The 26,368-nt window shown below is 43.5% G+C and overlaps 2 protein-coding genes across 10 annotated transcripts; one reads left to right on the top strand and one right to left on the bottom strand.

Annotated features, from left to right (window-relative positions):
- The first annotated feature begins 546 nt into the window (after nucleotides 1–546).
- HNRNPAB (heterogeneous nuclear ribonucleoprotein A/B) lies at nucleotides 547–25,544 on the top strand. Of its 7 annotated transcripts, none has more exons than XM_059483290.1 (9): nucleotides 547–776; nucleotides 890–1,168; nucleotides 4,001–4,169; nucleotides 4,254–4,412; nucleotides 4,827–4,958; nucleotides 6,575–6,683; nucleotides 6,777–6,929; nucleotides 7,008–7,092; nucleotides 24,842–25,544. In XM_059483290.1, exons 2-8 carry the CDS (start codon nucleotides 927–929, stop codon nucleotides 7,076–7,078), a joined length of 1,035 nt encoding a protein of 344 aa, XP_059339273.1. In that variant the 5' UTR covers nucleotides 547–776; nucleotides 890–926; the 3' UTR covers nucleotides 7,079–7,092; nucleotides 24,842–25,544. The 7 variants fall into 7 exon arrangements, with proteins under 7 accessions (XP_059339273.1, XP_059339276.1, XP_059339274.1 ...); XM_059483293.1 differs by lacking the exon at nucleotides 24,842–25,544 and adding an exon at nucleotides 15,022–17,418; XM_059483291.1 differs by lacking the exon at nucleotides 24,842–25,544 and adding an exon at nucleotides 7,348–7,671.
- PHYKPL (5-phosphohydroxy-L-lysine phospho-lyase) lies at nucleotides 9,717–18,752 on the bottom strand. Of its 3 annotated transcripts, none has more exons than XM_059483288.1 (13): nucleotides 18,695–18,752; nucleotides 16,299–16,417; nucleotides 15,368–15,527; nucleotides 14,684–14,758; nucleotides 13,823–13,910; nucleotides 13,612–13,728; nucleotides 13,327–13,409; nucleotides 12,813–13,038; nucleotides 12,395–12,549; nucleotides 11,778–11,867; nucleotides 11,503–11,633; nucleotides 11,039–11,095; nucleotides 9,717–9,896 (listed from the first exon to the last, which is right to left on the bottom strand). In XM_059483288.1, exons 1-12 carry the CDS (start codon nucleotides 18,712–18,714, stop codon nucleotides 11,043–11,045), a joined length of 1,317 nt encoding a protein of 438 aa, XP_059339271.1. In that variant the 5' UTR covers nucleotides 18,715–18,752; the 3' UTR covers nucleotides 9,717–9,896; nucleotides 11,039–11,042. The 3 variants fall into 3 exon arrangements, with proteins under 3 accessions (XP_059339271.1, XP_059339269.1, XP_059339270.1); XM_059483286.1 differs by lacking the exon at nucleotides 18,695–18,752 and adding an exon at nucleotides 17,937–18,039; XM_059483287.1 differs by lacking the exon at nucleotides 18,695–18,752 and adding an exon at nucleotides 17,937–18,039 and having other exon boundaries at nucleotides 9,717–10,934.
- Nucleotides 25,545–26,368: the final 824 nt, after the last annotated feature.

Below are 26,368 nucleotides of genomic sequence, written 5' to 3' on the forward strand. Positions count from 1 at the left end.
TTATGAGCTGTATACCATACAATAATGTCTGGTTACAGGGAGCAGTTGTCTCCAGGACTCCTCACCCATAACTCAGCCAACCAGGCTGACATATCCTTGGGCAAAAGGAATTAAGGCCCGGGCACGTGCTCAGCGCTCCAGCCCCGAGTTATGTAATATCCAAAGCTAAGTTTAAAAACAACAAACTCTGGCTCCGCTCGGTTGCAAAACCAGCAGAGCTGGAATCATCAAGCAAACCTCCGCTCCTGGAGTAACTGACTCAGGGCCCGTAACACACCTCGGGCCGGCACTCGGAGCACATCCCAGCGCTCCGGCCGCAGCCGGACCCTCCGTGCGGAACCGCGGGCCCGCTCCGCCGCGGCCCAACCCGCACCTTGCTGGGAGCGCGGCCCCAATCCCGATTCCCGAGCGCGGCCCCGATTCCCGATCCCGCCCGGCCCCGCCGGCAACTCCCGGTCGCGCCTCGCCCGCCTCTCCCCGCATGGCCCCGCCCACCGCGGCAGGGCAGCCAGCAGCGAGAGCAGACTCTCCTGAGTGACAGGCGGCGACACCTAATCAGGACGCGCCTTGTTGCGGTGTGGCGCAGGCTCCGGCGGTATAAAGGCGGCCACGCGTCGCGGGCGCGGGCCCGAGTACGTGTCTGAGGGGGAGGCGGCGGTGGCCGTGGGGCCGGTGCGGAGCAGCCGCGGGGAGCGGGATCGGCTCCAGCGCCAGTGCCGGGGAGGTTTTAATTAGACTTCGGTCAGCCCGGGTTTTATCGGGAGCGGATTTTAAAAGTGAGTACGAGCGGGATGGCGGCGGCGGGAAGGGGGAGGGGTGTGAGCGGACCGGATCAGACCGGCCCGGCCGGGGAGGAGCCGCCGCGCTGACCCGCGCTCGTCTCTCGCAGGCGTCTCTCGACCCTCTGCCTCTGCGGACGGGGCACCATGTCGGAAGCGGAGCAGCAGCTGGCGGCGGGCGCCACCCAGAACGGGCACGAAGCGGCCGAGAGCGCCGGGGAGCAGCAGGCCGAGACCGGCGCGGCCGCTGCGGCGGCGGGAGCGGCGGGAGCGGCGACGGCGGCGGCGGCGGGAGCCGGCCCGGCGGCGGGAACAGCGGGCACGGCCGCCAGCCAGAATGGGGCCGAGGGCGATCAGATCAACGCCAGCAAGAACGAGGAGGACGCGGGGTAAGCGCGGGCGCCATGTGCGGAGCGCCGGGCCCGGCGCGGCCCTGCGGCGGCAGCGCCCCCGGCCCCGCTCGGGAGGGCGGCGGGAGCGGCCCCGCCGAGCCGGGGCCCTGCAGCACCAGCGCTTCCTTTGTTCTGGCGCTGCCTTTTGTTGGCGCCATGTGGCGGCTGGGGGAGGGGCGCCGAGCGGGGCTGTTGCCGTCTCACGCTGTAAAATGGAAGGGGATTTACCTCTCCCGCGTTTTCTTCATCCTTTCCCTCTTTAGCGAAAGGGGCGGATGGAAGGAGTTGCTTTCTGTTGGGGGAGGGGGGCTGGCTCAAACTTTGCGGGGATCGCGTGGCCCATCGCCGCTGGCGTCGGTGGAAATGTGAATGTTTTGTGTAAAGCACGTAAAAAATAATCCTGGCCTTGGAAGGCGGCGTTGATAACCTAAGTATTTTTTAAGGGAAGTAAAAGGAAAACCAGCACGATTGAGATAATGCGCGGTGTGTTTAAATCGGTAAGAGCTATTTTGGTGTGCTACTTTGCAGCATTGTCAGAAACTGCCTTAAGTCTTGCAAGGGATTTCTGGAGGACTCAGTGTAGTTTGTTTCGCTGTGCTTTGGTGGTGGAATTCTTCTGTGTACAAGAGGAATTTCTTTCCTATCGTAGTTGGTCTGTTCATAAACACGCGTAAATGACACGAATATTACCTGGCTATTTCTCAAGCAGTTCTTTGTTATTCGGGCTACCTCAAGTATTTAATTGGGACTCCCTTTGTTACCGCTGAGCTCTGAACCAGAGGGTCAGATCCCTTCGGTTAAACAGAGCGCTGAAGCCAGTGCAATAGATTTTTAACTATAAAGGAACGAGTAACACTTGCACAAGCTTCCCACGAGCTGAGGCCGGATGTACTCTTTGCACACACTACAAGGATTGTGAACCAGGCTTTTAGCTCTGTACGAATTTTTTTTTTAACGTTTCTAGTATTTTGTGCTGAAAAAAGGGTGATGTATTTTCCTTTCATAAACAGGAGGTGACAAGCTTCAGCCCCAAATCGGTATGAAACTTCTTAGAAAAGCACTTATTCAGAGGGATTGACGTATGTGAAAAATGTAATGCTGTCCAAGGCACTGATTTTACAGTGTTTTGTTATGAGCTAAAATAAGCTTCAGTTTAGCTGCACAAATGCACTCAGGAGGGAAATATGACTTCGTGTTAAGGGTGCAGTTGTCCAGTTTGTGACCTATGAAGGCAAATCCAAATACCGTTTTTTTTTTGTCTCAGTTTCAAAGGTTCAAAAGTTTTAACTACTGTGTTATTTAAATTAGGTATCGGTTTTTCCAGTTGCAAAACAAAGCACTGCAAATTGCAAAGTGTAACACATAGTGCTGTGGTGAGAGGTGAGTCTAGCATGTGGCAGTGCCATAGAGCAGCCAAAGCTGCCTCCAGACAAATTCCTGTCATCCCCCATATCTTGATTGTTCTGTGAGTGTGGTCAGCGATGACAGGGTGTGCTGTCAGTCCGTACAGGTTAGAGCAGCCACAGGCAGCTGTTGGGATGGGAAGGAATCCCCAAGCCCCTTTCTCTGCCCTGGTGTCGAAAGGGTGAGTAAGTTCCCTAGGCCGTTCCTCCAGGGCTCTGCTGTAATGGCTGCAGGAAGCACACGCTGTGTGGGGGCCCGGTGCTTCCTGCTGCACTCACCGACAGTGCACGGCTTGCTCTGCTGAGAAAACTTCAGCAGATAAAGGGGATGGTTTCACCCAGTTCAATAAAAAAGGGAAACCCCCCCCAATTGCCTCTTGTACATAAACAGATGCCCGTTGTTGCAAAGTTACACATAAACACCAAAAGCCAATTTTAACTAAGCATGGTTTCGTTTCTGAAGTGCTGCTACCTTCCAGTGTCAATCTAGGTTACCTCCAAGCAAGAGTAATGACAACTTGAACTGCTTCAGTCTATAGTTAGATAAAAAGGCTTGAATGCTTTTAAAAGCTTAGTTTGTTACCTTGGAAACTATGAAAATAGAAAATGCAGCCATGTTATTAATGTTTTCATTTGAAGTAAAGCATTTGAAAAATGCCTTATTGCCTGCTATCACTGTTTTGTTTGTTAGCTTCACTTCTGTATTGTGCCTTGAATTTAGTTCTTTGAGCTAGATATCCTCCTTCAGAGGGTATTTTGTATGGGAAAGTGGGCAGGGAAGAACTGTATCCGCCCACTTGGAATTAAAACTGAGGATGGAGAGACTCCTGTAGTACAGATGAAGACAGAACTAGAGTCAGTAACTAAGCAGGAAGCAGTGCACAACACAGTAGTTAAGGCAGGTCCAAAGTCCCATCTGTTGTATGTGAATGTTATTGGAGGTCACAGATACCCGGTCTAAAATTTTCACAGCTCTTTAACCAAAACCTAAGAGAGCTCAACTACTTTGCTTTTGATACCTTATTCTTTGCTGAATGTTTTCAGAGCAGTAGGAATGATCCTAAGTTCTTTGCAAAATCCGAGTTGGCAGGACTTGATAATCAATACTGCTTTCTTGCAAATTATAGAATACTTTCATTAGGAACAAAAGTTACTGGCAAGGAATATTTCAGGCTATTATTAATTTTTGTATTACCCTAAACAATGGCAGGGTGCATTGTGGCATTCCCTCAAAAAGAGGGGGAGAAGCCCACCCTTGTGCACTCTGTAATATCAGCAGCTTTTGACAAGGTGCAGGTGTTGCACTGGGAACAGACAGTCCTGTTCTGACAATGCTGCTGAGGTGTGTACCACTGAGCCTCTTACTGCATGGCCTGCTCTCAGTGCTTCCTGAATCTGAATAGCTCTTCTCTCCTTGAAATTTCAGGAAGATGTTTGTTGGTGGCCTCAGTTGGGATACAAGCAAAAAAGACTTGAAAGATTATTTCACCAAATTTGGTGAGGTAACCGACTGTACGATAAAGATGGACCCTAACACAGGAAGATCCAGAGGCTTTGGATTTATTCTCTTCAAAGAACCTGGGAGTGTTGAAAAGGTGAATTTGAGCAAAATATTTTAGATCTTTAACTTCTAGGGGAAAGTTTTCAACTTGAGTTAATCATACCAAATTGTCTTTTAGGTTCTGGAACAGAAAGAACACAGACTAGATGGACGACTAATTGATCCCAAGAAGGCCATGGCAATGAAAAAGGATCCAGTGAAGAAAATATTTGTTGGTGGGCTAAATCCAGAAGCTACAGAAGAGAAAATCAGGGAATACTTTGGAGAGTTTGGAGAGGTGTGTAATGGTATCTTTGTGAACTCAGAAAGTATAGTCTCCAGTTGCTGTGTAGTTTATTAATAATTTGCAAGTTTCAGAGTAAGTTAACTTCAGATGTATCAACCCTTCTGTAACATCCAGAAGTTTCCCACCTTGAGAGCAAAGGTGGCACTTCCTGCACTAGGTGCTTCCATTGCTAGTTAGAGACTCTTGTCTTTAACTCAAAGCATTTTAGCTGATGTTAACACCACTTTGAAGAGTTGTAAAATGGAAATCTTGGATCTGAAAGCCACTGTTAGCATAGAGAAGCTTGCAATTTTGGTGTCGCATAATATGCGTAAAGAGAAAATTTACAGTTTTGCTGTCCCAGTTTCTGTGCATTTGACTGTTCATCTAAAGCATGAGTCTGAAAATAGTATTTCACATCTTCAGATTGAAGCAATTGAACTGCCAATGGATCCAAAGACCAACAAAAGGAGGGGCTTTGTGTTCATCACTTTCAAGGAAGAGGATCCAGTGAAGAAGGTTTTGGAGAAGAAATTCCATAACGTCAGTGGAAGCAAGGTACAAACTCTGACTTGTAACTCTTTGTCCAAGGATTATACCTCTACATCTGTAACCTGAAAAGGCTTTTGTAGACCCCTTGTGTCAAAGTACTGAATTTGCAATAAGGACAGCTTGAATTTTACCATAGCAGTGTTTTGCCCTAAGTTTTATCACAGAGGCTACCAAAGCTCTTTGACAATACTTGTGGCTTTCATTGCTGGATTTTAGGGCCTTTTGTATCTTAAGTATCTAATTGCATTCATTAAATAGATGTGGAGAAATTGGTTTGTGTAGCAGGGTAAGCCATTCCAGCAGGTAGATGCCTATTTTCAGCACAGAGCACTTGCATAAACTAAAGCCTTGCAGATGCCTAATTTTGCAAGCACCTGGCTGAAAGTGGCTTTGTCTGCTGGGGGACAGCTTCTGCTTTCTTCTCTCTGGAGCCCCTCTGCAGCCCCCCTGCTACTAAAACCTTATCATGTAAACCCACTACAAGGATCCAGGGAGTGAATGTATACTTGAGGAAATTTATGCTGGGTCAGCTGGTTATGGGAGCTGCTGTAAGGGTGGTGTGAGGTGCTCTGACCAGCTGACTGCTCATGGAGAGAGACTCATGGATCAACAACTGTAGAGAGACTGGAGGCAAATGAGGTGTACTGGCTCGAGGTGTCCCTGTTCCCTTGCTGAGGCCTGTGCTGACCACATAACTTCAGAGTTCATTACACTGGGTTATACTGTCTGACACTGACTTGGATTTGGTTTAAAACTGGTCTTGACGCAATACAGAACAAATTTTGGCAAACCTAGTGCAGTGGGGAAGTCACTGGTTAGAAGTGAAGTTTGTTTGCAGGAGAGATGAATGCCTAAATGCCAAGAGAGCTGAGAAATCCCTGTATCGTATGTATGACTTGTTTTTGTGTTTTAGCCATAGATAATAAAAAGCAGATTACCTTAAAGGTCCTGTGGTAAAGAACTCCAAGCCAGGCTTGCTCAGGTGCTGTTCCTTTTGCAGCACAGTAGCTTTAGTCTTGGACTGTGCACAGATCCAGGAACCTGGCACTTGGCTGACAGCTTGAACTGCAGCCTGGGAACCTTGTTTTGGAAATGTCAGTTCTGGTTGCTTTTACCTGTTAGTATTTGATGAATGGTGATTTCAGGTGTTGGTAGGGGTGTGGTCCAGTCCATCCACACACACAGTATGTAGTGTGTACAATGGCTGCCAGGAAAAGTTCTTTTGTGCATTTCTCAGAATCCTGTTCATTCAGTGCAGGTCAGGTGAAGCAGTCTGACAGCAACAGCCTTGTCCTGGAGCTTGTGCCAGGTGACAGGGCAGCCTTGTGGCTCCTGCAGGAGAGGTGGCCTCAGCACCTCTTCATGGTGCAACTGATGGTAGGGAATAGGCAGGATAAAATGCCCTGCCAGCAGTGGCCTCTGGGAAAGGCTGGCAGGGACTCACCTTTGCCCAGGTGGCACAGTAAATCAGATGTCCCTGCATTAGTGCTGCTCACCTGACCAGCAGCACAGCACGTACACCTCCTTTGCCTCCAGAGGAACCTCTGGCTTCTCCAGGTGCTCAGGTGGGGCAATGCTGCTCTGAGACACTTGACAGACTCTTCCTTGTTTTTTATTTGCAGTGTGAGATTAAGGTAGCACAGCCAAAAGAAGTGTACCAGCAGCAACAGTTCAGTAGTGGAGGAGGAAGAGGTAGCTATGGAGGAAGAGGCAGAGGTGGAAGAGGCGGCGGTAAGTACCACACACACTACTTTAGTATGGACACATTCTAAATAAGTTGTGTGTACTAAAATGGGATTTTGTGGATGGTTTTCCCTTCTATAGCTCAAAGTCAAAATTGGAATCAAGGTTATGGCAATTACTGGAACCAGGGTTATGGGAATCAAGGATACGGCTATCAGCAAGGTTATGGTGGCTATGGAGGCTATGATTATTCAGGATATGGGTATTATGGATATGGACCAGGCTATGATTACAGTAAGTAAAGAGAACTGTATTGGGTATAAGCAAGCATAACTAATTAGCAGTTTAATGCATTTGTTCTCTTGTTCATAGGTCAAGGCAGTGCAAATTATGGGAAGACACCAAGACGTGGTGGTCATCAGAATAACTACAAGCCATATTGATCAAACTTATTCAGGTATGCAGTGGCATGGTCTCTTTTGGAAAATGACTGCATAGGTTTTGTATACAATGCTGTAGATGGATACTTCAGTTCTGTACCAAATTTAACTTTACAATAAATTTCTATGGCCTGTTAAATGTGCATCTTACTTGGAAGAGCTCCCTGGAAATGTTTTACATGTTTATTACTTACCAATAACTAGTTGTCTAGACAGTGTGGTGTGTAATTTTCAGCATTGCTGAAGATATTAATTAATGATTTTATTAATAGGTTAAACTGAAACTGATTTTGAGGGTCTGCTTAAAGCTGCAGCTCTGCATCTAGGGACTGCCTCTTGGAGTTAACTATGGACTCTGCATTACTCCAGTTGTACAGAATGAGATGCATCTTAGGGAACCAGTGTCACTTTCCACCTTTTTATTTTGTATTGTTTTTGTGTCATACATTTCCTGTAATGGAAGTGTTAATTTTACTGTACTTTTTGGTACCTTTTTGGAATCTAATGTATTGTAAGGTATTTTACATGTGTTCTGATTCACCATGACATGGATATTGGAGCTATCCTAGCTTTTGAAATAAAAAAGGCGTAATCTAGTGTCTTGTGCCATTCTTCAGCTCATGTGTTAGTAAAACACCAGTATCCTGTTCCCAGAACTTAGTTCATGGCAGTACCTTGATAGATTAAGAGTTGTGCTTAAATGTTTTTAATCTTAAAACTAGAAGGCTGTGTTGGTAGTCATGCTCACTTGCAGTTTAAGTGGCAGCTCAAACCTGCTGTCACTTGTGCCTGGAGGTTGTGGAGGAGAGCTCAGGTGAGGAGCCCCAGCTGTGGTGGGGCTGTGCTGGTGAGGTGGTGGCTCTGCTCTAGGCAGGCACAGAGGCTCAGAGTGACTGCACTGGTGTCTGCTTTGGGCTCTGCTAGGAGGAGCCAGAGCTGCAGGTGTCAGGGCTTGGGAGTCTGGACAGCATTGCAGGAGGGAGCTGAGAGGTGTGCAAGAAGCTGGCTGCACTTCCTCCATATTTCACTGTCTTGAGTCTGAGACTTGTCTGCAAGTTGTTAATAGGCTGTATATACCTGCCTTGACAGGCAGGTTGGACAGACATTCAATTACCAATGCAAAGTCTGAATTTTTGCAGCCTTTTTGTATAATAGAAAAGGCTAAAGGAACTTCCACTGCAATTGTGGGTGGAAAAAACATCTCTTTCTCTAGAGATGTGACCAGCTAGAAATACTCTCCTTTTTTGACTTTACTGTTAGTTTACTGCTATTTTAAGGCAATAACTGTCATGTGATTTGCCTGTCTTGTTGCAGACTATAAGTAGTAAGCTCTACTGCACAAAGTAAACTTCTAATCTTTGTTGCAGTGATCAATTTGATTGTAATCTCCTTTTAAAGCTAAAATCTGGCAATATTTTTTTTCTTGTAACAAATTCTCTTTGAACAAGTAACACCTGCAAGTGGAATCAAACCAAGTAACTAAGACAAGAAACAAACACATGTTACTAGTGACCTTTGCAGTTTTTTTATCAAGGGATGCTGCTATTTCTGCATGGACTATAATCTGCTGCTCCCTGCTGGTTGTCCTTGAAAAGAAAAGCTAGCTTGTAAATTTAGAAGTCTGTAAGACTCTTCTGGTGTTAGGTGTAAGTCTTCAGTATTGAAAAAAAAATATCAGATTTTAAATCTTATAGTTGGCAATTTTACAGCTGGACCATGTAACCTCCAGCCCAATTTAATGCAAATAAAAAACCAGCAGATCACTGAAACAAATGAGTACAGTATTTAGAAGTATTACTGTCTCAAGATTTAAAATTTAAATACTTTATTACATACTTTGAATATTTTTTTTCTGTGAAATAAGGGGTAGCAGAATATTTTTCTAGCAAGCACTTGGCCCTCCAGTGGGAAACCTGCATGGTAGCAGGGCCATAGTGCTGCAGGCCTTGTGGCTGGTAGTGTCCTAGCAGGAGTTTGTCAGCTGGTATTGTTGTGCTGGTCTTTGTAAGTAGGTGCTCAGGTAATGCTTCCTTACCAGGTGATGTGGCCTTAGGCAGGAACTGAGGATACTGGTACTTAAATGCAGAGCTGGCTTTTCCCTTTCTTCTTTGCATGAAAAGTTTGTGATACAAAGAACTGCCTGGTGAAAGTGAAGGCTTGTACACAAGGTTGTTGCTTATGGCTGTAAACTCCTCTTAATTTACTAATCCTACTTGGGTATTTCTCGAGGACAGACTGTGTTTGTAAGAAGTGGTTTGGGAGCCAATAGCCCTCAGCTGTCTGTCCCTCATGTGTTTGATGTCAGGAATTTGGAACTGAAGTTTTTGACTTTAACTGGTGGCTTGAGAGTGTTTGTTGAATACAGTGCTACTTAGGGACCTTGTTCTGACACTGGCTGCTGAAACTCAACAGAGTCCTGGGAAGGACTGGGTGTACTGGCACCTGGAATGGTGTTTGCAAAGATAGCTGAAGACTTGAAAATATCAGAACACCCATTGGCTCATCCTGATTTGAAAAAGTCATAACCTGAAAGTACACAAATTTAGCAAATGTATTTTGTAGTGACCATTAGAAAAATCCTCCTTTAGAATCAGTTTTAGATATGCAGTTTTAAATAAAAGCTAATTCCACACTGCCAGAGTTAAGACAAGCTCTTGTAAAATTTATTTCTCCTAGAGCTTTTACTAAAAACAAGATAAATGAAAACAGAAAAATCAGAGGTGACTTATCTGGTCTAAGACATGCTAGGATGAAGATTAAATGTGCATTATTATAGTAGAATAATGTTTCTTAGTAGTAGATCTTGAACATTGTTTGAAACCTATGGAAAGAAAATAATGTTATGGGTTTTTTTTGTAAAAGTACCATTAAAAGAAATTACTTCATTGCCTCACTTTCGCTTACATTATATGTAAGTGTCTTACTAGTACTGTACTTAGTAAGAGGCTTTTTGCATTCTTGGTTTCCTGTAGAAAATAAAGGCATTTTTCTTGCTTAGTTTAAATCACAGATAAGTACATTAAGTCATTAGGCCTCTAATTTGCACTGGCACTGTTCAGTAATCTTTCTGTTCCTAAGAATAAGTAGTATAAACAGCTGTATGTCTTTCCATTAACTTGCTAAATAAAATATTAACACATTTCTCTTGTGCCTGCTATACTAATATACATTGAACTAAAACCATATTTCTCCTTAGCTCAGGGCCATAGCACTGTGAATCTCCTGGTGGTTGAGGTCACCAGTGATTACAGTGCTCACAATGACCACGTTAGGTGCACTGCTGCCCAGCTATCCAGAGTTCTACCAAACATGTGGGTGTCTTTTAGTCAGAGAAGGTTGGAGAAGTACCGAGTGTACAAAGGGTGTTGTTACCAAGGTGTTAACTGTGAGTTACACTGTGCTCATGGGTGTGCAGCAAACCGAGTTGCAGCTAGATGTTCTCTTGGCAACCTACTGAGGGACCTCAACAGATGAAGACATAACAAGGCTTTGAAGACTAACAAGACCAATCTTACTCTGATACCCACAAACTTTTGAGTCTAGGGGTGAATGGATCCCGAAGGATGAGATGCCAGCTGTGAACCTGAAATGACACTTAAGGGGAGATCTGCTGAGAAAGAAGTGTTTATGCAGGTAGAGCCTGAAGGCACTAAGCAGCAAGCAGAAAAGCTCTGTTTGTGTGGATGTGCAGTCATTTGCATGCTCTAGAGACAGTCATGTCTGGGACATGTTGGCCCTTGCTTACAACAAGTGATGCACACAGTGCTGCTGGGAGGGTCAGACTGATGGAGGGCGGTTGTGAATGCTGGATGTACACAAGTGTGGTCCATGCCTGGAGATTCCCAGAAATTCCTGCAAACTTTGAGTAAAAGCATCTCTGAGGAAGCTTTATTCTGAAAGTACTTCTGAAGTTATGTTTAGAAGTTGGCTTTTAAATAGTACTGGGTGGCTGTAGGTAAATACCTGCTCAGGTGGAACAAACAGTTGTTTTCTTTTCACTCAGACATTCTTTTTCCATATCTAAAGAGAGAATAAGAAACAACTTAGAAAAGCCATGACTTTGTGACATAATTTACACATTTCTTAATGCTAAGTTTGTAGAAGTTGTATAAAAAGCTAAGTGGCAAAAGCACATAGATTACAGCTTTCAGGAACAGGACATATTTTACAAATTGTGCTTGTTTGGATAAGGTAAACACTCAAACCTCAGCCAGAGCAAAGCTATTTTAAAAAGCACATGCATCTGCAGAGGAAGTAGTTTTGTTGGAGAACTTCACAGAATAACTGGGAAGGGAAGGCTGTGTGCCCAGCATTTACCATCTTTGCTCCATTTTAGCATTTGTGAAAATCTGGCTCAGTAGCTCAGCATTGTCTTCAAGAAAGTTCAGAACCACCCACTATTTTTGAGGGTTTTGATCATTTTTTACCTGTTAGTATTTGGTCAATTGTCTCCACAACAAATTTTGCATCCTCCATATTAAAACACATCGGGGGCTTGAATTTCAGCACATTTCTTCCTGGTCCATCTGTACTCAGTAGAATATATTTTTCCTTAAGTCTGGAAAGAACAGTAATGAAGAATTACATTTTCCTCTGCATGTAGCTCAGGAAAACTTGCAAAACCAGCCTGCAGGATGTCACACTTTCTACACTGACTGGTTTCACTTTTGGCCAGCTGGTTGTGTTTTAGCAAGTCCTGTACCTTGTTATTAGTTCCTCTGCTTCTGCTGTGGCTGGAGTCCTTTCTGCTTGGTCCTTGATTAAGTCCACTCCAATGAATAAGCCACAACCTCTGTAAAAGAAATAAAAGCACTCAGTCTGTCAGAGTCAGTGTCAGAGGAAGGAAGTACAAGTGAACTAAAAAAAAAGGTTTTTTAACACCAGACCTTCACTGCATGAGAGTTACCTGATGTTTGGCTACTGTTAGAAAAAAGTTTTGCTGTTCTGAAGAAATGTGGTAATAGAGACTTCTGTCTGCTCACCCTGGCAGAGCAGGACAGGATGTTAAGTAGGTTTTCTATCTAGCTCATCACTTCTGTACCCTGTGCACTTGAACTTTGACTTCAAACAGCAGTTTGAACAGTAGCAGTTGAAGCAGTTCAACAGTTTTAGCAGCTAATAAATTGATAAAACAGTAGTGGCCCAGAGTGGCAAAGTATATGAGACTTCAGATAAGCTCAAGTTAGTTTTACTTAGTTGTACAGGAGGCTATTTTCACTGAAAACGCAAAATTTAATTAATTTCTTAAAACAACATCTGTTGGATTGCACTGAGTGAACCAAGAGAAAGCTGCCAAAAATATAAATAAGGCACTGATACCTGACATCACCAATGATGGGATGCTTGATTTGCTGCTCCTTGAGTGTCTTCATCAAGAAGCTGCCTACCTCTGTGGCATGAGCCTGAAGGTGTTCCTTCTCAATTACATCCAACACAGCTAATCCAATGGCACATGAAACAGGGTTCCCACCAAACTGAGCCCAGGAAAGGAACACACAGCCATGGAAAGGGAAGAAAGATGAAATCATGTCACTGAAAGTGTAGCCTCAGTGATACAAGGAGCACATTATTACTTTGATCAGATGGAGCCAATACATAGTCACAGGCTAGAAACAGAAATAGTACAGTGACACAGTTCCTCTTTAGTTACTGTGTGGTAAATACCAATAAAAACACACCATGAGTATCTGATTTAATCCTTAGGCTCCTTTACAGAAGTGGGCAGCTGTTTACTTACTGTATTAAAATACTCCACTCCTGTGGCCGCAAAAGCTTCTGCAATTTCTTTTGCTGTTGCTACACAAGCAAGTGGGTGCCCATTTCCTATTGGCTTCCCCATAGTGACAATATCAGGTATAAAATCCTCTCCCTGAAGCTGGAATGCCCAGAAGTGCTTGCCAACCCTGCCAAAGCCAACTTGAATTTCATCAGCAATAAATACACCTCCTGCCTTGTGCACATGCCTGTAAGAAAACAGATTTTATTGTCTCTTTAAAGGAAAGAGAACATAACATTTATTGTTTAGGAGCATGCAGAAAGTGTTACTTTGCAAACTTTGAGGAAACAAACACATACAAGGCTATACTGCATACTGTGTGTTTATAAGCAATCTTTGCCATATACAAAGTTCACATTCTAACATGAAGGTTTGGGTAATTTCCTACCTGTCAAGCTTTGTAATATACAGCAGGCAGAGAATTATCTATTTACCAAATATGTTAAGTTAAAAAAGATAATGAATGACCACTTACTCTGCAACCTTCTGAAAATATCCTGCTGGGGGAATGATTTGACCACCAACACTTGGTAGAGATTCAACAAAAAATGCAGCAATCTAAAACACAGCATATAATATTTGAACACAATACAGAAAGTTGTGGAGCAAGCTCTTTGTCCTTAGATGGTTTTTGATTATTAATGTGACCTTTACTTTTTGACAAGTCCATCCCACTTAGTTTAGTAAGTGTGAATTGTACTTACAATCAGGCACATTCATTTCTAAGGCAAGACAAACAGTTAAGGAAATGATATCTTACCTTTCTGCCTCTCTTCTGTGCATGCTCAATAATATTTTTTACTTCATCAGCATAGGCTGTTACTGGATCTTCATGGTCTTCTCTATAAAGTCCTCTGTATGTGTCTGGAACAGGAGCCTATGCAAAGAAATAATATCCTACATTCAATATAACATAAAAACAACTTCACTCAATTGACAAGTAATTGATAGGTATAGGTTGAGGTACATACCACGTGGACCCATTCCTTTTGTCCTTCTAGATTTCTGAATTTATATGGGCTTATGTCAATCAAAGATGTCAGATGTCCATGGTAAGCACTTAAAAAACAATTGGCAGAACTAAACAGTAATTTCCTCAGTATCAAGAGTTCTTTAGTATTAGCATTCCAAATAGTACAAAGTAGCCAGCTGCTATCACCAGCTGGTAGGAAATTCACTAACTTTAGCTGAGAACAGCTCTGCAATTTCTTTTCTATCAATAAGCTTAGTACTACTTGGATTTTTTTTTTCATATAAAGGATGCAGAGGGACAGGACTTGCCACTGGTGACTGGAATCACAGCAGGGAAGACCTGAGCAGTATCACAAGATTGCAGAATGGGAAGGGCCTATTTCTGAATATCTTCCAGCAATGGAGTTTCCAGTGACTGTAGGCATCCTGTTCTAATACTTGACTCCATTCATGGTGAAAGACATTTTTTCCTATGTCTTATCAAAATTCCTCAGGTTTGAACTTACATCTGAGGTAGTTTTTCCTGTCACCATACATCTTCACAGCTGGCTCCCATGCTTTTGCTCCTTCCATGAGACAGTTGTAGCTGCAGTGAGATCTATCAGGCTGTCCCTTGTAGCAGAACAAACCCAGCCCCTCTCACTGCAGGTCACTGATGGCCCCTCCTTGCAGTGTGCAACAGCTGTCCAGTACTGACTGGAGAGCCCAGCACAGCTCTCAGGGCTGGGCTGGCAAACACTCAACAGAGGGGAAAATTATTTCCCTCAGCTTCCTGGTTACAGTCTTTCTACTACAGGAAGATTTCAGAAATGCTCTGACCAAAACTGAGCCTTGTACCCCCAAAATGCCCATGTACTCACTGGTCTAAAACAATCACATCCTGGTGTTTTGTGTACTGCCGTGCCAGTCTCAGGGCAAGGTCGTTGGCTTCAGACCTACAATGGAAAAAATTCAGCAATTGTTTCATTGTGGATATCTGGAGTTTTGAAAGCTAACTTCCCTTGCACTGCTCTTTGTGTGTGCAGAGAACAGACAGAACTTGCTGCATATTATGCACAAATTCCTCAGTAATCAGCACTCACTAGGTAGGACTGTTGATCAGAACAGAATCCATCTTAAAAAGCCAGAGCACAGGAATTACTGAGTACAGGAACTACTTTCTGAGAAACAATTTGGCTTTTCTTTTTTTTTCTTCCAGAAGAAGTTTGCTTAAGAATATGTCCATCCCCGCCCCCAACAGAAGCAATGCATTGGTACATTTAATTTTGAGAATAACTGTCAAGTCAGAAGACAAATCAGACAAGAAACTAATACAGCAAATATTTACATTACTGTTTTGAGGTCCAAGGTCTTACAAATAGAATAAAACTCTTCTTAAATAAAGCACAAGTTTAGTTCCCAGGTTGAGAGCCTGCAGAACCAGACCCATGTTTTTATCAGTATCTAGACATCCACACCAGAAACTGGTTGTTGATAAGAAATTGTGTCCTTGTCTGTATATACCTAGTAAAGCCCCTCTATCAATTTTAATGTATCCAACTTACCCAGAATTCAAAAAATAGAAGATGCATAATTTCTCAGGTAGTGTTTTTGAAAGTCTCTCTGCATAATCAACCACGTTGTCATGAAGGTAACGAGAATTTGTATTTAACAACTGATTCTGTTCATGGGCTGCCTTTACTACATCAGGGTGACAGTGTCCAACTGCAAGAGAATGTGGAGAGTGCTTTGAGAGTTCTTCACATTACCCATGGTGTTCATGCACATGCTAGATTAACACTTACATTTCTCTAATGGTACAGAGATATTATCAGTAGGGCCTTAATAATGGTAAATCTTGTAAAAACATTTTTGTGCTCCTCAGAAGGTTTGAAGTTGCCTCCTACTGTATATAAGGTTTGTAGTTAGTACTGGAAATTGATCTGCTAAAACAAATAGTGTCTGATTTGATGCTTGGATTTAGACATTGCCACAGTTTCAGGAGTTTGAGAAGGTGCAGGTAAGATTTAATATCAAAGAATTACTAGCCCTGGGGTAGGGGTTAGGTTAGAGAGATTTCAAATCCTGTAAGAAAGCAGCAGTCACTTAATTATACACAATTAAGGCACCACACTGAGCACACAGTGGTTTTGTGACTGTACACTTACCAGTAACTTTTATAAAACCATCAAAATGTCACTTATTCATTTTACAGTGAGGTGCTTTACTTGAGTTTCCATGGAAAAAAATCTCTATGTTTTAGACACATTTCTAGGAAGACAGGACAGGAAGCAAGTCTGGAAAGCACATTCACACACCCAAATTCAAGAACACTGCAATTCCCCAAACTACACGCTCAAGAAAGTTTCCTTCCACTTTTCCAATTAAACACCCCCTCCCCCAGCACAGTGCAAACACAGTAAAAGTACTGCTTGTTCTTTGTTCTGCTTAAAAAAACAGCATCAAATAACATCCAGTGCCACGACTTTAGCTTACCATGAGCCACGTTGTTTATGCAGTCAAGGTACTGTCTCCCATTCTCATCATACATATACTGGCCCTTGGCCTTCGTGATCTTCACTGGATCATGAGGAAAAAACAGCTTGCAGGAAGAGCTATGAGAAGCATCAGAAAGCAAAATATCTTAGTGAGTTTAGTTTATCCTACTGGTAAAAAACATTTCTCCTGTTTGCTGGCACAGTTACTCTGCTTTTGGCCCCTAAACTAAAGGCCTTGTACTCAGTTTTTCTTAGATTAAAAGGAAAAGAGCTCACTCCAAACCTGAAAATCCTACTCAAGGGTCTAGCCAAAGCAGTAGGACTCACCTCTATAGTTTCATCCTGTCTTAACTGCAATTCCTTACTGTCTGTGCTGTCTGCCCTTTTTGTTCTGTAGTGTCTCTTACCTTGTGCTATGTTCTTTTTATGATTCTTACTATGTTCTTGCTATTCCTGCCAAGGTTCTGATTTTCCAGATAGTTTGCTGCAGGTGATTGCTACAGCTTCACTAACCATAGCTAGAACACTGAGTTATTTTATTAGGCTGGCTTTACTTAAGTGCATTTGTTTTGTTTCACTTTTTAAATGAATTGCCAAACAAGTAAAATGGAAACACATCTGCCTAAGTAGGAGTTGCAGAGATTTGAGACTGAAGGGGAATGCCAAACTTCCACACTTCATTTAGTAAAAGATGGCTTATTCAGAAATAATTTGACGCTAAATACAAAGCCATTGTCAAATGGATGACAAAGGACAATGGTGAAGTAAGAAAGTGCTTCATTATCTTATCCCTCCCAGCAGGTATTTTGATACTTTCTCTGTGAGCTGGCAAAACAGTTGGGAGTTTTTCTAAGCTTCTCCTAACTGTTCAAAAGATGCTGAGAAAGTGCTTGCAGAGGCTGGGTCTCTGTTGCCCGTGGAAGGGCAAATCAATTGGAAAAAGATTTGATACCCAGTGTAATATTTTTCAGGTGCATGTAACTGGCATAATTCTAATTTCAGCTTTTACTTTCAGCCCAACTTTTGTAATTATACAGCACATAAAAGTAGCCTTGGATTTGAATATATATGGTACGAAAATATTCCCTCAGTTAAATAAAAGAGTTGTGTTGCCATAATTGGTGATCGTCTATAGAATTAAGACTTTCTTTAGGCTGCTTGAAACACCACCGGTAAGGAGAAGTTTAGAACTGAGTCTTGTCCCTCATTCTGTCAAAGAGAACAGACGTTTGTTGTTAATTCCATCACGCTTTTGGTATAATTAGTTTCCTGAAAGACGGGCTATAATAGTGGCTGAGCCAGAATCTTGCCTGGCCCAGCACGGCCTCAGCCCCAGCCGTGCCTCCTCCTTAGAAACCGCTTTCTAAGCACTTTAGTCTCTAAACAGGCGCCCTCGGTATCATACGGGTTTTACAGCGCAGTTTCGTAATCCCCCTCCTTAAGAAAGGCTAATTCCTGTTAATTACAGCAGCGCACCGGGCTGTGCGGGCGCGGCGCTCCGGCGCTGCCGCTGCCTCCAGCCCGGGCGCGATGGCGCTGCCGCCGGGCGGGGCCCGCGCCTCGGCCCCGCTCCCGGCCACGTCTGGCGGCAGCGCCCGCCCGGCCCCGGCTCCGGCCCCGCTCCCGCAGCACTCACCCGACGAGCTGCCGCCGCAGGGCCAGGGTCTGCTGCCGGGAGCGCGGCTCTACCGCCCGCATGGCCGCCGAGCCGCCCGCGGGCCGGCAGCGGAGCGAGGGAAAGGAAGGGAGGGAAGGAGGGAGCGGCCGCCTCCTGCGGGGGCCGGGCCGGAGGGGAGGGGAGGAGCGGCAGCGGCGGAGAAGGAACGCGGGCACTGCCCGGCCGGAGAGCCAGGCACCGGGAGCAGGGCCACGGGCAGTGCCCGGCCGGAGCGCCCAGAGCAGCCCCGGCAGGGACACGGGCACTGCCCCGCTGTGCGCCCAGCGCAGCCCCGGCACCCGGAGCAGGGACACGGGCACTGCCCCGCTGTGCGCCCAGCGCAGCCCCGGAGCCCAGAGCAGGGACACGGGCACTGCCCCGCTGTGCGCCCAGCGCAGCCCCGGCACCCGGAGCAGGGCCACGGGCACTGCCCCGCTGTGCGCTCAGCGCAGCCCCGGAGCCCAGAGCAGGGCCACGGGCACTGCCCCGCTGTGCGCCCAGAGCAGCCCCGGCCGCTCCCGGAGCACGGGGCGGGTCCTGCGTGCGCCCGGAGCGGGGCTGGAGCTCACCCAGGGACCCGGCGGGCAGCGCAGCGCTTCCCTCCCAGGCAGCAGTGGGGACAGATGGGGACAGGCTGTGGCCCTGGGGCCCTGCAGGGCTGCTGGCAGCTCGCCCTTAAACCGCACACCCCAGGGCTTTACCCTGCTCGGGTTCATCCAGCCCCACACCCCACTCACCTCGGGCTCTCCAGGATCATCAGTACTGCTATAGTGCTCTTTGTTTGAAATACACATTGAGGAAGTTTCTAGTTGGAAATTTTTAAGCGGGTAGCCAAAGTGGTAGAAGTTAAATAATTCTTCCACATCACTGTTAAAGAAGAAGTAGACCCAGCCTTTTACGTGTTGTAGCCCTGTGTTTGGTTGGTGGCGGATAAGGAGACACCTGACTGACTCCTTCAGAGCCAATCCTAAAGCAGGTAATAGTTAGGATTAAAAGAGGAAATGCTGTCAATCAGATTAGAATGATCTTTCTTCCATTCCTGTTTGACTGGAATTACCTAAATAAAAATAGGATAAAGAACCAGAAAGGAGGTTCTTTGATGGATTAATTTCTGCTAGGTGTATCCCATAACCAAGTTCATCAACTTTTCCAGCTTGATTCTAGAAAATGACACTTTTTTTTCCCTTTCAAATACATGTTCACATTCTTTTTGGTTTAAACTGACAAATAGCTTTTAAAAACTCTAGAAAAATAGAACTGATAATTTTAAAACTACACTTGGCAGACTTTGCTCACTAGATATAGCCACCAATAATTATCTCTAGCTGCAATTACTTGATGAACACAGGAGCAGTTTAAATTTTGTGCAATATGGAGAATGCAAAACCAAATTGCTGTATGCTTAAAGTTAGATTGAACTTAGTCTAACTATATTGTTTCATAAAGGTCAGGTTTTAAGGAACAAAAGACAGTGGAGAAAAAGTTAATAATGGCTGTTAATCTTTATTTGAACTCTTGTCTGGTTAAGATATTTACTAGCTATTTATAATAACAACCTGAACATTTACAATTTGGAAAGTTTGCTCTTGGTTACAAATGCAGAGTTCATTATACATATTCACACAATTGTAAAAGTAATCTGTACAGAGAGACCATTTTATAAAATTGAGTCTTTGCTTTTATTAAAAAAAGCACAAGAAAAAAAGTTTTTTTAGGTCTCAAGGTAATGTATTGTCCATTACAGCTTTAAACTAGAAATACATGATGCAGTACTAATTAATACCATTTTAACATGTTAAAACAATGGATAAGAAATACTGTTATTAATGCCTTCATTTTTAAAGTAGTTGTTCCCCAAAGAAGAGTAAATAGAATACTTTTCGTGGCACATACATGATCAAAAGTCACAAAAAGTTTGCAAATGGAGATGTTAAGTACATTTTCTGTAATTTTAATAGCTATATATTTCTTTTCAAAGGTCATATACAGAGATTTAGCCAGTTTTGTATAAAATATCATGTAAATACATTCAAAACTCATTTTTGGCAAGCTGCAAACACACAAACAGCCCTTTCTCCTCTGAGCAGCCTCCCTGGCGTGATGCAACCACTCAAGTAAATAAGGGACACTTGCATAACATGGTGGAGGATTAAGTTCTATTGACATAATTTAAAAACAAGCATGGACAGATAAGGCACATGTTGGATTATTTTTCTAAACTGTACACAGATTTGAGGTATCAGCAGGTACAGTTTCTCAAAGGCTGTTGTACACATCAGTTTTGTATCATTTCTATGTCCAAAGTCATGTAATGCAGTAATTTCAGTTTTGGCTGTGGTATTTGTGCTGAACATTCTTCATATTCAATATTTTTGATTGTTTTTAAGATAGCAGAAAAAGAAACCCAAACTGAAACTCAAAATGCTGTTATGAAACTGTTTATAAAACAAACCAGCAAACACAACAGGCTCCAGCTCTCATTTGCACTGATGGTAGCTTAGGACCTTTCCTGCTAAATTTACAAGTTCAGTGGATACAATGGGTGCTTTTGCTTTGCAAAACCAGACTTTAATTTTTTAATGTAATTGCAGAAATACAAGTTTGATAAGCACTCACCTACACTTCATAAATTCCTGTAAAATGAACTTTTTAAATACAGTGTTTAACATTATAATAAAAAGCAGCAGATGGGATCAATGTCATTTACAGATACATAGGTCAACTCCTTTTAAAGTTTCTGTTCATTAATATCTAAGTTATGTAAGAAACCATACAAGTGAGCTGACACAGAAGTGAGCTGACTCTTCCATGAAACCACTCTTGAAGGCAACTTCTAGCAGAACTTAACAAAAAAGGAATTAATTTTTTGTCCTAAGTCACAGGAAAACCACAAATATTACTAATGTATTTCTTACTCCACTCTCTTGTCAATAATTCAACTTCTTATGCATGGAAAACTCGTGTTTCCCAGCCTTGCTGTGGTTTCTCCCAGGCTCCCTACAGTAGTATACAATAATATAATCTATTGAGTCCTTCCTCCATTCATATCTAACTGACAGATTTTCAGCACTCAGTTCAGCTGCAGGTTACACAACAGCCACACATCCCTTGTGCTGTGCCATCTGATGGACACAAGCATATGGCAAAGTTGCAGTAGTTCACCTGGGCATGTGAAAGTACTAAAAGCAATTTTTAGCTTACAAATATAAATTATCAGCAGGGAAAATAAAGTTTAGGAATTTTTTTTTTACTCACTGGTTTGCTTCAGTCTGTCATAGATCCCCCAGGTGGAGCTCTGGAGTATTTCAAACAGTAATTATGGTCAGGTCCAGTGCAGTGCCAGGGACATGGTTAAAAGGCAGGTGACTGCAGTGACACTGAGACTGGACTAACTAGAGTGACCAGTTTCTCTCTGCCCCTTCCTTTTTGTTAAAAAAACCCACAAAAACCAACCCACTATTGCAAAGGGTCAAGAAATGTGCTTACATAAACTCTGTCCTGTAAAGGTGCCAGGTTCAGTGTGTGCCACAGTGATTGCCTTGGCAAGTCAGAGTGTCACAGGCCTTTTGAAATTACCCATATGTGTAACTTCTCACTTGAAAATCTCCTGGTTAAACCTCTGCAAGGCTGGCTGTGCTGCTCAGCATGTCAGCCTGCCCTGAACAGGTAAAAAGCAGGAATTTCAAATTAAACAAAGCAATACTGAGGTTCTTTCCACCTCTGGACACTCCTTTCTCTGCTGGATTACAGTGGAACCAAACTCACTGAGGTGAATTCAGCCACATACCTGCACTATTTGTCCAGGATGAATGGTTTGGGGACATGTAAATTTTTATATCTCAATAATTTACAGTTATTAATATTTTGCATATCTTAGAGAGAAATCTGTTGCCTACAAAGAAAATAATTCAGAGCTTCCATGCTGAAAATTTAAAAAATAGAAATGTGTCAGGAAACCTACTATAGGTAGATTATATGTGCATAATGCTGTAAATTAGCTGGGGAACAGATAATTTACAGATATCTGTCCCAACAGATATCTGGGACTGAAAAAACGTGAGATTACTGTTGTATTTCCCAAGAAAGAAATACCAGATTAGGAAAAAAAAATTCTATCCACACACTCCTGGTTTTACAAGTATCTGTTCAAACTGTAGTTACACAAAAGTCAGGTGTGCTGTTAATTAAGAGACACAGCACAAAATTTGCATAAAATTTGCTTATATTTTAAAAAGTCTCCTCTAGAGGGCAGCATTGAACCAGCATTCACCTTTATAATGCACAAATTATATTGACAGGCCAGGGGAGTTATTTACCATTATGAGAAAGCTGGAAACTTCAAGGCATCTTAATAGTTCAAATAATTTTTATTACTTATTTTAATCAGTTGTGCATTACAATGTGTGAGTTCTTGCATTCTTGCCCAAGACCTGCCATATTTGGCTGAGTGCAAAACCAAAACTTTACCCAGGATAGTGGTTACTGTAAAATTCTTAGAACTACAGGTGTCATTTTACTTTGCATTGTTGCATGGGATGTCTTAAATTGCTGAAACCTCCCACGTTTTGCTGGTTTGCTTAAGGATTTCAAATTCTGAATTTATGAAATTACAGAAGACAAAAGCTCATCTAAATATTTTATCTATTGGTTTCCTGAAAAGAAAACACATCAGAAAGTTGCTTGCCATTAAAAGAAACCATCTGATTTTTAAATACACAGGCGAAAAATCCATACAGAAATAAATTCATCACCATTATATATACAGGAAGTGTCAGGAGCAGTGCATACAGAAGAGGTGACTCCCCATGGGAATAAAACAAAGCATGTGCCAATGTCTTGATTATGATGTTTTTAAACTAAAATATTGATGAATTGACACTTGGGAACAGTTCCAATTTGGGGTCAGATGAGGATTTCTCTGCCACCTGTTTTGTAATCCAAAAAAATTCCTGAATTCACTGGCCAAGCCGTGACTGAGCTGCAAAACTCTTAATTAATCACATTTGTCCCCATGAGAACAGGCCAAATTATTGGGTTCATGCTCTGGCAAGGTCTCTCTCAAGCTGTGCAGTTACACACATGGGGTTTTTTGCCTTATTCCCTTCTTCCCCAAATCCATCCTCCCCAGAAGCTTTAGGGAGCGCTCCCATACTCATCTGGGTGCAGCAGCAGCACTGACACAAACACAGCCAGCAGCAGCTCCTCAGTCACAGCATGCACATCCTGTGTGTCACAGCAAGGCAGCCCTGCCTGCAGAGCCTTGGGGCTGGAAAACCTTTTAGGGGTCTCAAGAAAGTTCTTGTGCCCTTATGGGCACAAGTTCAGTTTGGGAACTTTGCTTCCAAAACTCACTCAGCTACAGTGTGTTAAGAGAGGATGTTGGTGGTGACTGGAAAGATGTCACTGGCTACAGTTTGAAATGGGACAAGTCTGACAGAAGACTGTGTGTCCTCTGCTCCCTGGTTGCCTTAACCTCATGGAAAGCACCATGCAGTTAAATTAAAGGCAGGAATTTTGTTTTGTTGACTAAAAACAAAAAATATTCTTGTCTGAGTTTCAGGTTCCCCCAGTATCAGTAAGTTCAGTGTGTTACCCAGAATGTCTACTGATGAATCTATGAAGTTACACCAAATATTTTAGTGATCAAGAAAAATCAGTGGCTCAGTCTCAGCCTGACCCACATTTCATAAGCATTAGCAGCCTCTCTGTCACTCATATTCATTGCTGCTGACATATAGTGGTAACATTCAGCTGCTTTTTGGAATTGCTGTAAAGCAGTCTCAGATTCTTTCAAACCAGAGGGGAAAACAAAAGAAGAGAGATTTCCTGGGGGAAAAACTCCCTAAGTTTTGTGAAAGGCTGAGATCATGACTGAGTTTTGAGCAAGGCTGCCAGTACTACCTAGAAGTAAAATTTGTCTTTGTGAGCTATTCACAAAGTATTCAGAAACACCCACATAAACATTTTCATATGGAAGGAGAAAATAATCAACTGATCTGGCATGAATTTGCAGAGCAAAGCACATCTTTTCAACTCACTGCAATAAGATCATGACTGCTCTGTATTCAACAACTGCTCTTCTAAATGTTTGTGTGTAAGGCACATGGAAGTCTAAACAGATTTCCTCTTAGACTCTGTGTAATCAGTACAAAACCCAACAGTTTCTCTGATAAAGTCTGTTGATCGGGATGATATGATTGATGAGCACAGAATGGCTGGGCTTGGAACAGTCTTTAGAGGTGATTGAGGTCCAGCTCTGTGCCATGGGCAGGGCAGCAGGGACACTGTTCAGAATCTAAAGGCCAAATGCAGCAATCTGAGCTGAGCACCAGGCAGGGCTTCAGGTGCCCTGCTGGGGGATCCACTCCCTGCTCTCACACGGCTCTGCTCCTTTGGTGATGAGGGGATGGCAGGGTGCTTGTACCACCCCAAGGAGTGGGGAGAGATCCAGAGACCTGCTGGCTCCTCAGATGAGTTCCTCACAGCCCCAGTGGCAGCAGAGTGCAGCAGGATCTGTACCTGCCACCATTCCTGATGGAGTGGCAGCAGCAGGAGCCCAGAGGAGCCACTGCACCTGAGCAATGACTCCAATGTCCTGAACATTCCTGAGTGGCTGCACGTGCACAGACCTCTGTACATGCAGAACCAAAGGCCTTTGCCTGGGAACTTCCAAAGGGGGTCACAAAAAGGTTTGGTAGCTGAGCTGCAGCACTGGTGGGGTGGATACAGCTGTGCTAGAGTGGTAATTCCAGCCTTCCTCCACTACAAACAGATGGCTTGGGTGCTGTGGCAGCAGAGGCTCTGTGCTGGGAGGGGGATGGTGGCCTTGCAGAGCTGTGAGAGGGTAAAGCACTATTCTGGTATTCTGTGTCAATGTTTTGCAGGCCTGGCAGTGGTCACAGTTGATGCCTACAAGCACTGGATATTCCACAAGTTGAAGACGGAATACTGACTTGTTTACCTGAAGAAAATAGGACTTCGGGGTATTTCCTCAGAGAAAATATAAATTTTAATATAATTTCATAAGCTTTGGAGGTTAGCTTGTCTTGTAGCTTCAGTGATATCAAACTTCTTCAAGTAGGAGCTAGATAGAAAGCTGTTTAGTTTTTGCCAGCGTATGTAAAACAAGACTTTTCTATCTGCATTGTAGATTGTTTGTGGACACTTCCAGATTCTTGTGCTTTCTGCAGTCATTCTGGGGACTGAACTCTCATTGATATTGAAAGAAGTTCCATGAACACGACATGTGCAGGAATTTGAGTGTAGAAGCCCACAGTGTGGTTTGGAATAGTGAACTACTTTTAGTTTGGAGATGACTGGGGGAGATGGGAAGAGCAACTGTACATTAAGGGAACAATTACAGATCTTCCTGGTGACATCAATGAGAGATTTGCCTTCAACCTTTCACAGAAATTTTTTTAGCTTTAATTTGGGATATTAAAGGGGTTTTTCAAAAGCACTAAAGGCCAGTGGACGCTTGTTAGCTGCTCCTTATGCCTTTAAAAACCCCTGCACCAAAAGTGATAGCCGAGAACATGAAATGGAAGTAAATAAAATGCATTTTCATTGCTGTTTTGAGTTACATAATTGTTGTTTCTTGATTTGTTAGTTGATCTGAATTTAACATGGATTTAATCTGTATGGTGACCAAGGAAATGGTGAGTAACTGCTAGAGATGCCAAGTACAGCCACAAAGCCAGTGATGTGTAGGAGTAGCCCCTGAGCAGCCGCAATGCACTGCCCACAGCCCTGAGGCTGTGTCACCTCCGCTGAGCTTGGTGGCCATCCCAGCATTGACCACACAGAGCACAGCCTGACAGCTGGGATAAGCTCAAGGACACCCAGAGCCAGCTGAGAGCTCAGACACCATCACCCTCCCTGTGTGGAGCACAAAGCACATCCCCATGTTGTTCACAATATCAGAGCAGCACCTCCAGCACTAGGGCAGCCTGGGCAGGGCAGGGAGCACCTGGACAGTCCCATCCCTCTCTGGCAGTAGCTGCAGTGAGAGTGGCAATGAAGCAACAATCTTAACAGAGGTTTTGGGTCTATTCAGTGCACCAAAACCGCCTCCCTTCTGTATTCTCTAATATGTCAATGCCAGAAAGAGCCATAATGCCATGTTTGATATTACAGTCAGCTCCCAATTTCACCTAAAACTCCCACTCAGAACCCAGCTACTTGTATTGAGAAAAGTGTTTCCTCCAGCCATGATCTGTTAAATCAAAAGGGCATAAGGGTGATAGCAATTATATCACTGATCTGGTTAGAATTAACCAATTTTACCAACAAAAATCCACAGCTTACTGTTTTCAGTTTATGTTGCTTCAACTTCTACCCATTGGATGAGTACTTGTATATCTTTTTCTGTGCAGTTTAAAAACTTGTTAATACAAAGTATCTCCTCCCTG

This window comes from Ammospiza nelsoni, chromosome 16 (assembly GCF_027579445.1).
Source record: "Ammospiza nelsoni isolate bAmmNel1 chromosome 16, bAmmNel1.pri, whole genome shotgun sequence".
Classification (NCBI taxonomy): domain Eukaryota; kingdom Metazoa; phylum Chordata; class Aves; order Passeriformes; family Passerellidae; genus Ammospiza; species Ammospiza nelsoni.

What these genes read in the sequence shown, in the direction of transcription:
- HNRNPAB (XM_059483290.1), top strand. Translation starts at nt 927, where the DNA reads ATGTCGGAAGCGGAGCAGCAGCTGGCGGCGGGCGCCACCCAGAACGGG. An exon ending in AAGAACGAGGAGGACGCGGG is followed by an intron (nt 1,169 to 4,000) that starts GTAAGCGCGGGC and finishes TTGAAATTTCAG; the next exon opens with GAAGATGTTTGTTGGTGGCC. An exon ending in ACTTTGGAGAGTTTGGAGAG is followed by an intron (nt 4,413 to 4,826) that starts GTGTGTAATGGT and finishes TCACATCTTCAG; the next exon opens with ATTGAAGCAATTGAACTGCC.
- PHYKPL (XM_059483286.1), bottom strand. Translation starts at nt 17,998, where the DNA reads ATGCGGGCGGTAGAGCCGCGCTCCCGGCAGCAGACCCTGGCCCTGCGG. An exon ending in CTGCGGCGGCAGCTCGTCGG is followed by an intron (nt 16,418 to 17,936) that starts GTGAGTGCTGCG and finishes TGCTTCTCATAG; the next exon opens with CTCTTCCTGCAAGCTGTTTT. An exon ending in CACAGAAGAGAGGCAGAAAG is followed by an intron (nt 13,410 to 13,611) that starts GTAAGATATCAT and finishes GCTGTGTTTTAG; the next exon opens with ATTGCTGCATTTTTTGTTGA.